Source organism: Pungitius pungitius, chromosome 10, assembly GCF_949316345.1.
Source record: "Pungitius pungitius chromosome 10, fPunPun2.1, whole genome shotgun sequence".
Classification (NCBI taxonomy): Eukaryota; Metazoa; Chordata; class Actinopteri; order Perciformes; family Gasterosteidae; genus Pungitius; species Pungitius pungitius.
The window spans coordinates 4,798,418-4,815,348 of NC_084909.1; the positions used below are offsets into that span (position 1 = coordinate 4,798,418).

The following is a 16,931-nucleotide window of genomic DNA, read 5'->3' on the forward strand; positions in this document are numbered from 1 at the left end:
TGGTGCATGACAGCTGACAATAATGGACAACAGACAACGCTGTGCAGGAATAGGATGAAAAATATAATAAAATATAAGCTATGGGTTAGTAAGCTAAGAAATGAAGATAAAATAAAAAAATGAAGATAAAGTGCACCAGATAACAGAAAATAACAAGTGACAGTATTTACATGGAGTGAGAGTCAGTCAGGGGGGGCCCGGGCTCTGTTGATGAGCCCGACTGCCGAAGGGAAGAAACTGTTAGTGTGGTGGGACGTCTCAGTCCTGATGGACCTCAGCCTCCTGCCGGATGGAAGGGGCACAAACAGTTCATGTCCAGGGTGGGAGGGGTCAGCTACAATCAATTTAAATTTAAATGTTTTAAACAAATTTACATTAATTAAAGACAGAATTAGCTTCACATACAATTTCAGAGACAAAAACATATTTGCAAATTAAGTGCATTTTGAGTCCTGCATTCCATATACATAAAAATGGAGCATTTAAGAATTTCATAACATACCTTTCTGATCTATAGAATTTTTGGTAATATTTCAGCTAGATGTGGATACATCAAACCTAGAAAATAATCTAATTATGGTATATTTTAAATAATTATAAGGTAATACACATTCAAGTTGAAAAAGAAAAACCATTCATTTTCTTTTAATATTCACCAAAGCTAAAATTCTGTTTCTTATCTTTGTCAATTTAAATCCATAAACTAGAGGATTCATCACAGGAGGAATAAGGAGGAATTCTATAGCAATGAAGTTCTGAAGGCTCTGAGGTAAATCTGTGGATCCAAATCGCATATACATCAATTCAAAAAACCCTATAACAATGAACGTGACTAAAGAGACTAAATGAGGCACACACGTCTGTATAAACCTCGCCCTTTCATCTTTAGACTTCACACAAGTTCTAATCATATGCATATAAGTCCAAATTGTGAACAACCCATGACATATGTAAATGATAATTGTTGCATATGACAGAATGTTACTTGAAACGGTGTTAGTGTCAGGGCAAGAGAGTTTAACAATTATCCAGTTCACACAAAAGAGTTTTGGAATTATTGCACTGCATAACTTCAGTGTAGATGTCAGAACGATACTGATGGAAAAGATGCAGAAAGGTGTGAACCAGGAGAAACATATCAGCTGAGAGACCTTGCTCTTTGTCATGACAGACTGGTAGTGAAGAGGTCGACATATAGCCACATATCTGTCGTAGGCCATGACTGCTAGGATGGATAATTCACAGCAAGCAAATGAATACATGACAAAAGCCTGCAAAAGGCACCATTCATAGGATATCTGTTGAGAGGAAGAAAACAGATCAAAGAGGAACTTGGGGTAGAAACCTGTGGTCCCATAAAGACCATTCATGCAAAAACTACACAATAAAATGTACATGGGTTCATGCATGTTTTGATCCACAATAATAATCATGATGACAGAGATATTGAAAAACAGAATCATACAGTAATACAGTAAAGTGAGTGAAAAGATAGCAATTCTGTAATTCATTGTCTCATTTATCCCTGAGAGAAGGAACATTCTTACAATAGAAACGTTTTCCATGATTTGCAGAGCAGATTATCACCGGTACTATTTAAAGATATAAAATCTGGTGTCACAATATACATCAAGTGGTTACAGAATGTCATGCAGTGAGCTGGTGCCTCTGTCTCTACCGTCTATTAGTAACAGCTTTGCCTATGACATCACCGCATTTGGGAATTCAATCTCTTGTTTACTGATCTAGGATCACTTAACGATGAGGGAGTAAAACTAGAGGACTAATCTCTCCAGCGAAAATAAATAAAATAAAATGTTTTTATCTCCAGTTACATTATAGTTGAAAAATATGTATCCAATCAAATCTTCATTTTGCAGAGTGCACAGTACCATTATCTCATTAGCTACATTTGGGGCATGTGTGTTTAGCTTTCACATGCCCATTCATTATTTAATCACATAATTTGGATAGATTTCATGAATTATTAAAAATCAATGGGTCACATGGGCATAACTGCTGGTAAAGGGCAGAAGTCTTTTTGAGAATTCTTTCTAAAAAGGATCTAAAATCCCTATAATGCCACATTATAGACACCAATATTTGAGGAGCCCTGTAGAAAAAGTCATGCTGTGATTTGAAAAAAAAATCTTTTGACATTTGGGGATTTTTGAAAGGAAGGGGCTTAATCTTAATTCCTAATTGATTCTGCTGCAGACTGTGCTGCCAAGCTCTGTGCGAGAGCTCCTCTCAAGCTCAGAGGTTAATCCAGGTTGAGTCACGGCCTGGAGTTTTCCCACATCAACTTTGTGGTCAAGTTTGTCACCAGGGCCTCCAAGCAGAAACCACGACCCCACCTCAGCACCCATCAGGGAGCCCAAGGTGTCTAACGGGCTCACACATTACTCTGAGGTCACGCTGGGCTAACACTTGCGTGTCCCTCGGGCCTTTTGCGCGTTGATTCGCAACCTCCCGCCGTGGATTAGTGCTCTCGATTGTGCACAAATCCGCCCTGGGCACGGCATCTGTTCAAAGGAGGTGCTGCATCTTGGTGTTGTGGACTGAGACCTAAAGGCCCCTTTCAGGGACTGTCGCAAGTGGCAAGACTGGGAGCCCCCAGAAAACCCTCACTCCAAATGTTTTATGTTTTCAAGCTAGTGGCTTGACATAAAAACCGTCACACTAAGGGGCGTGAAGTTACACCAGTGGGTTCAGTCACGACCAAGATGTTTCTAATACTTTTGTTTTTTTCTTCCTACATGTGGCTGACGAAGGACTGTGGCAAATAGACAATCATGCTCGAAAAATGGAAAGGGTCCACACGTTGGATATGGCTTTCAAAACATTTTTGACGTAACATTATTCCATGTGTCCTGCATGTTGCTCGATCCGAAAGGTTGATGTTTAAGGCATCACGGCAAGATGCCTTGTCTTTTTTTAAGAGTAGCCTCGTCAAAAGTTTATTGGATAGCGATATGTAATTTTTTAATGTTTGTATAAAAGCAGCAATCAGCCAAACTAGAGTTCATTGTGACAGAAATAATGAGAACGTATTTGCAGATCGTGTTTGATGTTTCAAGTACTTTATTTTCAAAACTAACAAAAGAGAGTGTAGGTTGGCTGAGATGTTTCAGTGAGAACCATGCGACCGGCTGCTGCCTAGGCAGGTGTTTGATGTTTCAAGGGAGCTGGTGCGGACAGCTGCACGGATAAGAGAGAGAGAGAGAGAGAGAGAGAATGTTGGGCGAGATGCTTGAGTGAAAATCATGCAACCGGCTGCTTCCTTGACATGAAGTTGGATAAGTGTGATTTGTATACGTTCAAATTAACATTAATGCCGTTACTGTGTTACTGCTTGATGCAGTAACACTTGTCTCAGATATGCACTCTACTGGGAGCACTTAGTTGTCGGTGTCAATAGTTTTTGCAATCCACATCCTTAAGTGGGTTGAATCTGTTGCAAAGGTTTAGTCTTATACTGAGTGATGTAGAGACATAACAGTGGGGTGTGGTTCTATGACTGTCTTGTGCTCTTTGTATTTAAGAGCTTGTGAAATGTCTGCATAAATTCCTGGTTTACAATAATTGCATTAAGTGCCCCCAACATAACATAAAAATGTCCATTTGGTCATACATGCAGCCAATGATTTATACAGATAATAGTTAAAGATATATCTTCAACAGCACAAACACTGACAATGTAAATGCTTTGTGAGTCAACATACACTGAGGGTTATATTCATTAGTCATGTAGAGCAGACTGGAACATTCTGCAGAGATCTCGGTACATCCTAAAAACATATTGTTTTCTTTCTCACATTGGAATCATTTAACATTGATCTAAATGGCGGTAAAAAAAAAAAATCTCTTTCGTATCTTTGTCAATTTTAATCCATAAATTAGAGGATTCATCACAGGGGGAATGAGGAGGAATTCTATACTGATGAAGTTCTGAAGGCTCTGAGGTGAATCTGTAGAGCTAAATCGCAAATAAATATATTCAAAAAGAGTTCCAAAAATGAACGTGACTAAAGAGACTAAATGAGGCACACATGTCTGCATAAACTTCACCCTGTCATCTTTAGACTTCACACAAGTTCTAATAAGATGCATATAAGTCCAAATTATGAAAAATCCATGAGAAAAATAAATGATCATTGTAAAATATGCAGTTATGTCATTTGAAAAGGTATCAGATTCATAACAAGCAAGTTGAACAATTACCCAGTTCAAACAAAACAGTCTGTCAATGTTTACACCACATAACCTCAGTCTTGATGTTAGCACAACATTGATGGAAAAGATGCAGAAAGGTGTGAACCAGGAGAAACATATCAGCTGAGAGACCTTGCTCTTTGTCATGACAGACTGGTAGTGAAGAGGTCGACATATAGCCAGATATCTGTCGTAGGCCATGACTGCTAGGATGGATAATTCACAGCATATAAATGAATACATGACAAAAGCCTGTAAAAGGCACCATTCATAGGATATCTGTTGAGAGGAAGAAAACAGATCAAAGAGGAACTTGGGGTAGAAACCTGTGGTCCCATAAAGACTATTCATGCAAAAACTACATAAAAAAATGTACATGGGTTCATGTAAGTTTTGATCCAAGATAATAATCATGATGACAGAGATATTGAAAAACAAAATCATACAGTAATACAGTAAAGTGAGTGAAACGAGTGTTACTCTGTAATCATTTGCCTCGTTTAACCCTGATAGAAAGAACATTTTTACAACAGAAACATTATCCATAATAAGATAAGTAGTTGTCATACCTCTCCTCAAATTCTACTTGCTCTGTGTCACAGCATGAATGTCTACAGAAAGAAAGGTTACACCGTGCTGAAGCTGCACCTCCATCAAAGTCTGTGTTCCCTCTACACCTGCTTTTATAACAGCTTTGACAACAACAACAAATCCAACTGGGAATTTACAGAGTTAGAAAGCAAAGCTAGAAAGCAAAGTTAATGTACAAGCTTTTGACATGAAATGTTCACCAGATGTTGATAACAACTCAAGTACTACATACAAAGAAACCAAAACAAAGAAGTTCAGAAATAAAGTTATGTGTAATAATGTGAAATGACAAAGGCAAAAAGTTATGTCTAATGTGCGACTTGCGGCATAGCCAGCCAACCCTGTGCCACGTTCACTGAAAGAGGCTATGGTGACAAGAACCGGATAGGTTGGAAGAGGGAATAGTTTCTAAAGTGGATCAAAGTCAATGGGGGTCCCCAATCGTGGTGGCAACCAAAGGGTGATAAATCGATCTGCATCTGTGGTAATTACAAGGTCACGATAAATGACCAACTGAAGTAGAGACGTACCCCCCTGCCCAACACTGAGGATTTATTTGCGACCTTAACTGGTCGAAAGTGTTTGTCAAAGTTAGATCTCTCGCATGCTCTCACCAGCAATTGAGATTAGACAAAGTGTCACGAGGGAGACGAGGTCGAGGGCAAGGAGGGAGGACCCAGACGCGGAGTTGAAAAATAAAAAGACTTTAATTGTCAAAACTCACAAAATCAAAATCGCTCCAACCAAAAAAAGGGGAGGAAGGAGGAGAAAACAAAACAGACAAAAACAGGGACCTGGACTTGGAAACATGAAACAGACTTGACTTGATTTACTTGAACGTTGACATGTAATGACGCCACAGGGGACAACAGGCACACGGGGCTTAAATACACGAGGGAGGTGCAGGTGATTGGACACAGGTGGAAACACTCAGGCAATCACGGGACAAGGCAGGAAGTGAAGTTAACCCAGGACCACAAGGAACATGAAACTTCAAACTAAGACAGGGAAAGAGACCAAACCGTGACAGAACCCCCCCCTCAAGGACCGAATTCCAGACGGTCCTAAAGGGGGGCAGAACCATGAAAATCAGACAAGGGGCGGGAGGGTGGGGACCCGACAGCTATGGTCCGGCGGCCTGCCGGGGCGGCGGCCGGGCGTGGGGTGCTCTGGGGGTCTGCCGGGTCGGCGACCGGGCCTCGGGGTCTCAGGGGGTCTGCCGGGTCGGCGACCGGGCCTCGGGGTCTCGGGGGGCGCCGAGCTGTGCGGCTCCGGCGTCGTCGTGGCGTGGCGCGCCGGGCTGTGCGGCTCCGGCATCGTCGTGGCGCGCCAGGCTGTGCGGCTCCGGCGTCGTTGTGGCGTGGGGCGCAGTCTTGGAGACTAGTGCCTGGGGGCCGGAACGGGCGGAGACTAGTGCCTGGGAGCCGGAACGGGCGGAGACTGGAGCCTGGGGGCGGGAACGGGCGGAGACTGGAGCCTGGGGGCCGGAACGGGCGGAGACTGGAGCCTGGGGGCCGGAACGGGCGGAGACTGGAGTCTGGGGGCCGGAACGGGCGGAGACTGGAGTCTGGGGGCCGGAACGGGCGGAGACTGGAGTCTGGGGGCCGGAACGGGCGGAGACTGGAGTCTGGGGGTCGGAACGGGCGGAGACTGGAGTATGGGGGCCGGAACGGGCGGAGACTGGAGTCTGGGGGCCGGAACGGGCGGAGACGAGACTCTGGGGGCCGGAACGGGCGGAGACGAGACTCTGGGGGCCGGAACGGGCGGAGACGAGACTCTGGGGGCCGGAACGGGCGGAGGTCTTGGAGCTGGGGGCGTGGGTCTTGGAGCAGGGGGCGTGGGTCTTGGAGCAGGGGGCGTGGGTCTTGGAGCAGGGGGCGTGGGTCTTGGAGCTGGGGGCGTGGGTCTTGGAGCTGGGGGCGTGGGTCTTGGGGCCGGTTCGGGCTGAGACGGGTGTCGTTGGCGCCGTCGCTGCCGCCGAATGCGGAGGTCCAGGGCGCGGGGGTCGTACTTGGCCTGGAGGCGGGCGGCCAGCTCCAGCACCTGCTCCCAGCGTGCGCTGAGGACTGGGGGCTGGACGCTGGCCTCCATTGGCGAGGCCCAACCTCGGTCTGGAGAGAGGCGAGGGCGGTGACCGGGGCGCCGCCCGGAGCCTGCTGGCGAGCTGGGGTTGGCGTTGCGCCGGGCAGCCTGCTGCACGCTGCGGGGCCCACCAAGGGCCAGGCGGGTTCCCCAGAATGGGTTCTGGGGACCCCACTCCGCTGGGTCCTTAGTTGGTGGCGTCATTCTGTCACGAGGGAGACGAGGTCGAGGGCAAGGAGGGAGGACCCAGACGCGGAGTTGAAAAATAAAAAGACTTTAATTGTCAAAACTCACAAAATCAAAATCGCTCCAACCAAAAAAAGGGGAGGAAGGAGGAGAAAACAAAACAGACAAAAACAGGGACCTGGACTTGGAAACATGAAACAGACTTGACTTGACTTGACTTGACTTACTTGAACGTTGACATGTAATGACGCCACAGGGGACAACAGGCACACGGGGCTTAAATACACGAGGGAGGTGCAGGTGATTGGACACAGGTGGAAACACTCAGGCAATCACGGGACAAGGCAGGAAGTGAAGTTAACCCAGGACCACAAGGAACATGAAACTTCAAACTAAGACAGGGAAAGAGACCAAACCGTGACAGAACCCCCCCCTCAAGGACCGAATTCCAGACGGTCCTAAAGGGGGGCAGAACCATGAAAATCAGACAAGGGGCGGGAGGGTGGGGACCCGACAGCTATGGTCCGGCGGCCTGCCGGGGCGGCGGCCGGGCGTGGGGTGCTCTGGGGGTCTGCCGGGTCGGCGACCGGGCCTCGGGGTCTCAGGGGGTCTGCCGGGTCGGCGACCGGGCCTCGGGGTCTCGGGGGGCGCCGAGCTGTGCGGCTCCGGCGTCGTCGTGGCGTGGCGCGCCGGGCTGTGCGGCTCCGGCATCGTCGTGGCGCGCCAGGCTGTGCGGCTCCGGCGTCGTTGTGGCGTGGGGCGCAGTCTTGGAGACTAGTGCCTGGGGGCCGGAACGGGCGGAGACTAGTGCCTGGGAGCCGGAACGGGCGGAGACTGGAGCCTGGGGGCCGGAACGGGCGGAGACTGGAGCCTGGGGGCCGGAACGGGCGGAGACTGGAGCCTGGGGGCCGGAACGGGCGGAGACTGGAGTCTGGGGGCCGGAACGGGCGGAGACTGGAGTCTGGGGGCCGGAACGGGCGGAGACTGGAGTCTGGGGGCCGGAACGGGCGGAGACTGGAGTATGGGGGCCGGAACGGGCGGAGACTGGAGTATGGGGGCCGGAACGGGCGGAGACTGGAGTCTGGGGGCCGGAACGGGCGGAGACGAGACTCTGGGGGCCGGAACGGGCGGAGACGAGACTCTGGGGGCCGGAACGGGCGGAGACGAGACTCTGGGGGCCGGAACGGGCGGAGGTCTTGGAGCTGGGGGCGTGGGTCTTGGAGCAGGGGGCGTGGGTCTTGGAGCAGGGGGCGTGGGTCTTGGAGCAGGGGGCGTGGGTCTTGGAGCTGGGGGCGTGGGTCTTGGAGCTGGGGGCGTGGGTCTTGGGGCCGGTTCGGGCTGAGACGGGTGTCGTTGGCGCCGTCGCTGCCGCCGAATGCGGAGGTCCAGGGCGCGGGGGTCGTACTTGGCCTGGAGGCGGGCGGCCAGCTCCAGCACCTGCTCCCAGCGTGCGCTGAGGACTGGGGGCTGGACGCTGGCCTCCATTGGCGAGGCCCAACCTCGGTCTGGAGAGAGGCGAGGGCGGTGACCGGGGCGCCGCCCGGAGCCTGCTGGCGAGCTGGGGTTGGCGTTGCGCCGGGCAGCCTGCTGCACGCTGCGGGGCCCACCAAGGGCCAGGCGGGTTCCCCAGAATGGGTTCTGGGGACCCCACTCCGCTGGGTCCTTAGTTGGTGGCGTCATTCTGTCACGAGGGAGACGAGGTCGAGGGCAAGGAGGGAGGACCCAGACGCGGAGTTGAAAAATAAAAAGACTTTAATTGTCAAAACTCACAAAATCAAAATCGCTCCAACCAAAAAAAGGGGAGGAAGGAGGAGAAAACAAAACAGACAAAAACAGGGACCTGGACTTGGAAACATGAAACAGACTTGACTTGACTTGACTTGACTTGACTTACTTGAACGTTGACATGTAATGACGCCACAGGGGACAACAGGCACACGGGGCTTAAATACACGAGGGAGGTGCAGGTGATTGGACACAGGTGGAAACACTCAGGCAATCACGGGACAAGGCAGGAAGTGAAGTTAACCCAGGACCACAAGGAACATGAAACTTCAAACTAAGACAGGGAAAGAGACCAAACCGTGACACAAAGACTCTGAACAGTATTTAACCAAAAATACCCACAGAGGACTTTACCTCTACCATCGCCCCAGCTATGGGGTCGCCAGCGCACCATCATTTTTTCGATGAGTGATGGATTAGATTCTGCAGGGACAAGAAGGAGTGACTTGTTTTTTTGAATGACGTCTTAACCACAACCACTTAAAGCCCTGCACTTGAAGAGACTGGAAGCGATGTTGGGCTATCTGGCACGTCATGGCTTGAGAGCAAAGTTGGACAAATCCCAATTTTTGGAAGCAATTGTGAATGCCCCAGAGCCCACAAATGTCTCCGCGTTGCGGTCTCATTTGGGACTGTTGAACTATTATGGCCATTTTCTGGAAAGCTTGTCCAGTGTGTTTTCAGCCATTGCATGCTCTGCTGAAAAGGGACGTGAGGAACCTTTCAAGAAAGGAAAAAAAGTAGAAGAATTAAGCTCTATTTTTTCCTTCTACGATGTTGTACCTGGCCATGAATGCATCAGGGCCGTTCTCCTCCTCACATGGAGCAGCTCATTGCGCCTCACCAGTGGGAAGTATGGAGGGAAACCAGTCCGTCCATTGATGATTAAATGGTCTTCTTTCGCTATTGATTTGTTCCTCGTTTTTCTCACCCGATTCTTTCTCTCACTTTCTCCATCTCACTCGTTGCTTGTTCAAATGTCGCTATCTTTCTTTTCTTCCTACCGTCTTTATATTTGTAATTTGCCACAAGCCTCTCATATCTGTCCTTGGTATTGAGACTACCTCATCGTCCTGCCTGAAATGCAAATACTCAATTGGTCGAGTGGTATCACGTGGGATGGTTTAACTCAAATGCAAGTGGTCTGCGATTTAAGCCGCTACCGTAAAGGCAATCAAAGCTGCGCAGTCAAAGTGCGCTTTCAAGTTTTAATCACAACAGTCTTCTTTTAGCTTTGGGACGACTTCTGGGTCCGCATCCGGACCAGAGTCCGCTAGTCAGCGACCTCTGCCCTACGGGGTAGTCATAGTCAGGAGAGACCGTTTGCAAACGTTTGCCTTGCGCACTCTGACTGAGAAAAGGTAGGCAAAAATAGAAAAAGAGGCGCTAGAAATCATCTATGGAGTGAGAACATACAGTATAAGTATCTATATGGACGCACATTTACTCTCTTCACAGATCACAAGCCCTTATTGGCTGTACTGGGACCAAAGTCAGCGGTGCTTAAGTTCGCAGCCTTTCACATGCAGCGCTGGGGGTTGACTGATGGCTTGAGCTAGAACACAAGAGGTCAGCAGACCACTTTAATGCGGATGCCATGTCCAGACTTCCTGTGACTGAGTCGGACAAGACAACACATGAATCCCAACATTTTCTACTTCTCACCTGTGGAAGATCTGCCCATATCAGCTCAGAACATCAAAGTAGACACCAGAGCAGATCCATTGCCAGAGGTGTATAGTAACTTTTTGTCTTTGTCATAATCAGTTGCATAGGTTTTCATACAAAAGGAGCTTTGCACACTTATAGGAGCTGAAGATTTGGTCAAAGTAGATATTTACAATGGTCATTTACATTTAAAAGGATTTTAAATCCAGTTAAAGTAAATTGTAGCGTCAACTTTAATCAAATTAAACGTCGCCACAATCTCCACTTATCTGTTTGAAAAGGTTCCAAATTCAACTTCAACTAAAATTCTAGCAAACCAGTCGAGATAATTTGCTAACAGTGCTGGCTATGTACACTTTTTTAATCATAACTGAAAGCTATCAAGAGGAACACGGCACTGAAACACTCAGACATTGCTGATATCCATAATATTTCTCTCATACAAAATAGGCGAATCATCAATCCTGAGCGTCATCTTAGGCTCTACCCGTGTTGCATGTTGGTCTACCCGAGTTTAAGGGAGCTGTCGCTCTTTTACGAGTCGTGTTATTCAGTTCCAACAGAATCAGTCGCTCATAAAAAGTGGTTGAAACATGCAAGTCAGTCTGGCCTGCACAAAACCCTCTCCTAGAGAACTGTTCATAATTACATGTGTTTTTAGCTTGGCATGTCCATGTTTTAAAGGACTTGATACCCTGTTAGTGATTTATTTTTTTATTTAAGGATCAGATTGCTGCCTAGACAGAAAGTTAGACAACTGTGATTTGTAAACGTTCCACTATAAAGGCGAGGTTGATGCAGTCACATCTGCCAGTCATCTACACTCTAGTGGAAGTAGTTTTGTGTGTCATTAGGTGTGTTGATTCTGATACAAAGTTGTCAAATTGTTTATTCAGTGTTAAGTAGAAACATAACTGTGGGGTGAGGGTCCATGACACTCTTGTGCACTTTATATTTAGGAGTTTTCAACCCTTGAAATGTCTCCATAGATTTCTGGTTTACAGTAATTGCATTATGTTCATGGAACATGAAGTTAGAATGTTCATTTTGCAGAGGTGGGATCAAGTCACTGTTAGGCAAGTCACAAGCAAGTCTCAAGTCATTGCCCTCGAGTCCCGAGTCAAGTCGAGTCAAAGACGAAGCAAGTCTCAAGTCGAGTCACAAGTCACAGCCAACAAGTCTCAAGTCGAGTCACAAGTCGTACCATTTTAGTTTCGAGTCATTTCAAGTCATCTTATTATAGTGGGGACGGGGAACCCTGGGTGATGGTGCGCTGCCTCACAGACCTAGACTACGAAGGGAAGGGTAACGGTGGATCGACTGTGTTATAGTACTGTAACGCTCACCCCAATGCTGCAGCGTAAATAAGGAGGCGATGACTGGCTTGCAACTCCGCTGCATTTATTTATATAAAACAACTCAACTTCGGTCACTGTTGGCCGTCACCACGCCGAACGAACACTTCCGCATACACGGCCCCCCAAAACTCGGGTTGTCTCGCGTAACTACAGCTGGTAACAGAGCATAACGTGAACACATGAAACATCTGCATAACTGATTAACTAATAACTTTAACTCAGCTCATTACACTACTTTAAAACGGACGTTGACATAATGTTGGCGAGGATTTCCTGGAGTCTGAATCCGGGTTCAAAAATCCCGATTTTTGTAACCATGAACGAGCTGTCTCGTTGATACGGTCAAATGGACTGCAGTGCTCTCTGCATACAGGTGGCGCACATTTTTTTGACAGATGCAGATAAACAGAGCGGCGCGGTGGTGTGAAAATGTTTTCCCCCAGTTTTCATGGGAAGTAGCAAGTCTTCTCGAGTCAAAAGGCTCGAGTCCAAGTCAAGTCACGAGTCATCGGTATTCAAGTCCAAGTCGAGTTGCAAGTCTTTGTACGTTTTGTCGAGTCGAGTCTCAAGTCATCAAATTCATGACTCGAGTCTGACTCGAGTCCAAGTCACATGACTCGAGTCCACACCTCTGTCATTTTGTCATACATACCGTTTGAGACACATCTTCAACGAACATAAAAAATTGAGACGCTTTGTTAATTAACAAACATTAAAGGTTGTGTTCATCAGTCATGTAGAGCAGACTGGGACATTCTGCAGACCTCTTCATATATCCTCAAACAAAAACATCACATTCATTTCTCTCACTTCAAATTTAGTTGAGATTGAACTCAATGGCGGTAATTAAAAAAAAAAATTCTGTTTCGTATCTTTAGTCAATTTAAATCCAAAAACTAGAGGATTCATCACAGGAGGAAGGAGGAGGAATTCTATAGTGATGAAGTTCTGAAGGCTCTTCTGTTACAAAGTGAAAAGGTTTGTCTAATATTCTATTTAATGTGATGTAGAAGCAGGATTGTGGTACATGACACTCTTGTGCTCTTTCTATATAACAAAGATTTGTCCCTTGAAACGTCTGCATAGATTTACAATAATTGCATTAAGTACATGAATACATAACACTGAAAATGTAAATGCTTTGTTAGTCAACATTGAGGGTTGTTCATTAGTCATGTTGAGCAGATTGGGACATTCTGCAGACATGTGTACACATCCTCAAACAAAAACATTACATGTATTAATTTCTCACATTAGATTGAATCAGAAATTTAAGTCAATGGATGTAATTTTCTTCGGAAAAGAAATTGACGAAATATTCTGTTTCGTATCTTTGTCAGTTTAAGTCCATAAACTAGAGGATTCATCACAGGAGGAATGAGGAGAAATTCTATAGCAATGAAGTTCTGAAGGCTCTGAGGTAAATCTTTGGAGCCAAATCGCATATACATTAAATCAAAAAATATCAAAACAAGGAACGTGACTAAAGAGACTAAATGAGGCACACACGTCTGCATAAACTTCACCCTGTCATGTTTAGACTTCACACATGTTCTAATAAGATGCATATAAGTCCAAATTATAAAAAATCCATGAGAGACATAAAAGATAATTGTAAAATATGCAGTTATGTTGTTTGAAAAGGTGTCAGATTCATTGCAAGCAAGTTTAACAATTACCCAGTTCACACAAAACAGTCTGTCAATCTTTACACCACATAACCTCAGTCTTGATGTCAGCACAACATTGATGGAAAGGATGCAGAAAGGTGTGAACCAGGAGAAACATATCAGCTGAGAGACCCTCCTCGTTGTCATGACAGACAGGTAGTGAAGAGGTCGACATATAGCCACATATCTGTCATAGGCCATGACTGCTAGGATGGATAATTCACAGCAAGCAAATGAATTCATGACAAAAGCCTGAAAAAGGCACCATTCATAGGAGATCTGTTGAGAGGAAGAAAACAGATCAAAGAGGAATTTGGGGTAGAAACCTATGGTCCCATAAAGACCATTCATGCAAAAACTACATAAAAAAATGTACATGGGTTCATGTAAGTTTTGATCCACAATAATAATCATGATGACAGATATGTTGAAAAACAAAACCATACAGTAATACTGTAAAGTGAATGTCAAGAGTGTTATTCTGTAATCATTTGTCTCATTTAACCCTGATAGAATGAAAATTCTTACAACAGAAACCTTATCCATAATAATATAACTACTTGTCATACCTCTCTCCTCAAATTCTACATCCCCAATGTCACAGCATGAATGCCTACAAGAAGGGTTACACCGTGCTGAAGCTGCACCTCCATCAAAGTCTGTGTTCCCTCTACACCTTCTTTTATAACAGCTTTGGCAACAACAACAAATCCAACCGGGAAATCAAACTATAACCTTGAAAGTTAAAGTAATCAAAACAAGCACCCCTTGTCTGTGTTTCTTACATATATATGTTTATATTTTTAAATACATATAGGCATATATATACACAATACAATGAAACATGATGCTCAGGTTATAATCACGTTAGTCATGTTTTTGGTTGAATCCTTTTTTTCCCCTTTAAAAAATGTTTTGCACAGTACCGCGATGAAGCAGGAAACACATGAATGGCTTGTAAATATGCGTCTTGTGGCTGTACCATTGTTTATCAGTCAAAAAAAAGATTACACATTAAAAACCTTCTCTGATAGATTAAAAAAGGCACACATAAAACACATTTGTATGATTTTAAATAGGCCTTTTTTATATTGTGGAAATAATACAGAAGTATTTGTTGGGGATACTATTGTTGTGTAATATTTTAATAAAAAAAGTTCGGGAGAAGAGAATGAATTGTTTCAATGTTTGTCTAATAAAAAACAGGGTCTTGATGAATGATCAAAGTTGTAAAAGTCCATTTATTGCTTGCAAGCTGCAGTTTAAATACACGAACGCGTTTTACAGTGCTGTGTGGAGAGGGCGTCTCCGAGCGGTCAAAACACTGAGCTTTTATACACACATACGAAGGCCATCTTCAGTGGCAGGTATAAAAAATTGCAAACCAAGTTGAGGGAAGAACCAAGGTTAAGATGGGGGTAACAGACTCTTTGAGCGTTTATGTGTGAGAGCAAGTTGACTTGACACAGCTGCAAATAGAAACCTTGAATCTTTCAGCTTTACGCACATTACTTTAATACAGACAATTATCCCTATTTTACCATAACACTGTTATAACATATTTTACCATTAAACTATTACGATGGAGGCTGTAGATTAATTCTTTATTCAAAATCGTTTGCTTAAAAACTTTAATACCCAAACCCATCACAGAAATCAAGTCATACCAATAAAGTGTTCTGTGTTTGTTCTTGACGAAGTTCATGTCAGAAAAGGCTGATTCGCAGAGATAGGAGAAACCAAACAGACATGCAACTTTCATAGCTACTGTGCATTCACCTCCGTACTTCTGTGTCCACAAAGCCCCAAAAGTCCACCACAGACTGATGGGTTTTGAAGTTGGAGGTCATTTTGCAGTGTTACAATTTCAATCTCCACCTGTCCAGTATCCACATTGAATATAGCACTTAGCTGCTCAGCAATGCATGTCATGTCCTCTTACATGAAAGGGTTTGAAATTAAAGACACACATGGCTCAAGTTGATCGAAGTCACAAAACCTGTTCTCAAACTCCTGCCTTTGTTTATGACTTGAGAGTACTTTTCTACACTTTTGTCAAAGGCCCCAGATGCAGAAGCATTGTCATTCAACACTGAGTGTAAGGAGGGAAAGTGCAGCACTTTTTTTCTCTGTAAATGCACAGAGAACATTTTCATATAAGCTTTGCAATGCATTGGCAGCACTTATAATGTCAGCAACAGATGTACCTTTGCCTTGCAGCTCACAGTTCAAATGGTTCAGTTTTTCAGCGAGTTTTTCAAGTATCCACTCAGTGTCCTCAAGCAGCGAGGCGTCTTCCCCTTTGTATTGCAAGAACTCTTTGGTTTTGCCCAAAAGTGCTAAATAACGCTGCACAATCCCTCCTTTGCTGAGCCATCGGATTTCTATGTGTAGTAACAGGTCCCTATATTCAGCTGACAGCTCCTCCAATAGCACCTTTAATGTCCTGTGTTGTATGGCTTCAGAGCGAATGCCATTCATGATTTTCACGACAGGTGTAATCACGTAATCGAATCTGGTTACTTTTGCATAAAGCGCCTGCCGGTGAATGATACTGTGGTAATGTAGAACATTTGGGGAAATCTGGGTCACCTTTGCATTGAGCAATGAAGATGCCGGCAGCCCTGTCCTTTGTCAACAATGGCACCTTTTTCTTCACGGAAAAACTCACTGAGTTACATGTCATTTAGCTGACGCTTTTATCCAAAGCGACTTACATTGCATTATAACCCATGCATTACATTTTAGCCTGGGGAGCAATTAGGGGTCAGGCGTCTTGCTCAGGGACACTTCAACATGGCACATGGGGCAGCCGGGCTTTGAACCGCCAACCTTGCGGCTCCCAGCGCACTACACTACTCCATGTGCCACCATCACCGAACACCATTCAGATGAACATCATCAGTTGAGCTGTCCTGGTGCTGTCCATGGACTCGTCGCACTGAGTACTAAACCATCTGCACTTGACCGGATCCTGGTCCAGTTGTGCGGTCACGTTTTCAGATATGGCTGACACTCTTCAAACCTTCGTGCTTGCCCCCAGTGGTACAGTAGCAAGAGTAGAGATGGCTTTGGGGCCATACTACTCGTCTTTGAACACAGTGTTAGCACCTAGTATCAATGGTTCTTTCAAGACCACCGCGTCAGAAAACGTTTTTTTTGTTCTTCATTAAAAAATATGCGGCACTAAACTAAATCTTCAGTCGCTTTTTGTGTTTTTATCCGGGGCCTCGTGAAAAAAAGACTGTCGGCCCAAAGCTCCTTTTGTCAGGGACGCGAGGTCGAGGGCGAGAAGGGAGGACTCAGACGCAGGGTTAATGAACAAAATAAAAGGACTTTAATAGTCAAAGAACTCAAATTGAAAATCAATCCAACC

At 45.4% G+C, this 16,931-nt stretch overlaps 3 protein-coding genes across 3 annotated transcripts; all 3 read right to left on the minus strand.

The window, feature by feature from the left end:
• Positions 1-635: 635 nt before the first annotated feature.
• LOC119229313 (olfactory receptor 4E1-like) lies at positions 636-1,565 on the minus strand. The gene has a single exon (XM_037489585.2). The coding sequence runs from the start codon at positions 1,563-1,565 to the stop codon at positions 636-638; it is 930 nt and encodes a 309-aa protein (XP_037345482.2).
• Positions 1,566-3,840: 2,275 nt separating this feature from the next.
• On the minus strand, positions 3,841-4,761 carry LOC119228895 (olfactory receptor 11H6-like). The gene has a single exon (XM_037488883.2). It carries the CDS (start codon positions 4,759-4,761, stop codon positions 3,841-3,843), a length of 921 nt encoding a protein of 306 aa, XP_037344780.2.
• Positions 4,762-13,156: 8,395 nt separating this feature from the next.
• Positions 13,157-14,195, minus strand: LOC119228899 (olfactory receptor 4B13-like). Its single transcript, XM_062564887.1, has one exon. The coding sequence runs from the start codon at positions 14,120-14,122 to the stop codon at positions 13,157-13,159; it is 966 nt and encodes a 321-aa protein (XP_062420871.1). The 5' UTR covers positions 14,123-14,195.
• Between the last annotated feature and the right edge of the window lie 2,736 nt (positions 14,196-16,931).

Excerpts from the sequence above, each read along its gene's own strand:
- LOC119229313 (XM_037489585.2), bottom strand. The coding sequence starts at position 1,565 with ATGGAAAACGTTTCTATTGTAAGAATGTTCCTTCTCTCAGGGATAAAT.
- LOC119228895 (XM_037488883.2), bottom strand. The coding sequence starts at position 4,761 with ATGGATAATGTTTCTGTTGTAAAAATGTTCTTTCTATCAGGGTTAAAC.
- LOC119228899 (XM_062564887.1), bottom strand. The coding sequence starts at position 14,122 with ATGACAAGTAGTTATATTATTATGGATAAGGTTTCTGTTGTAAGAATT.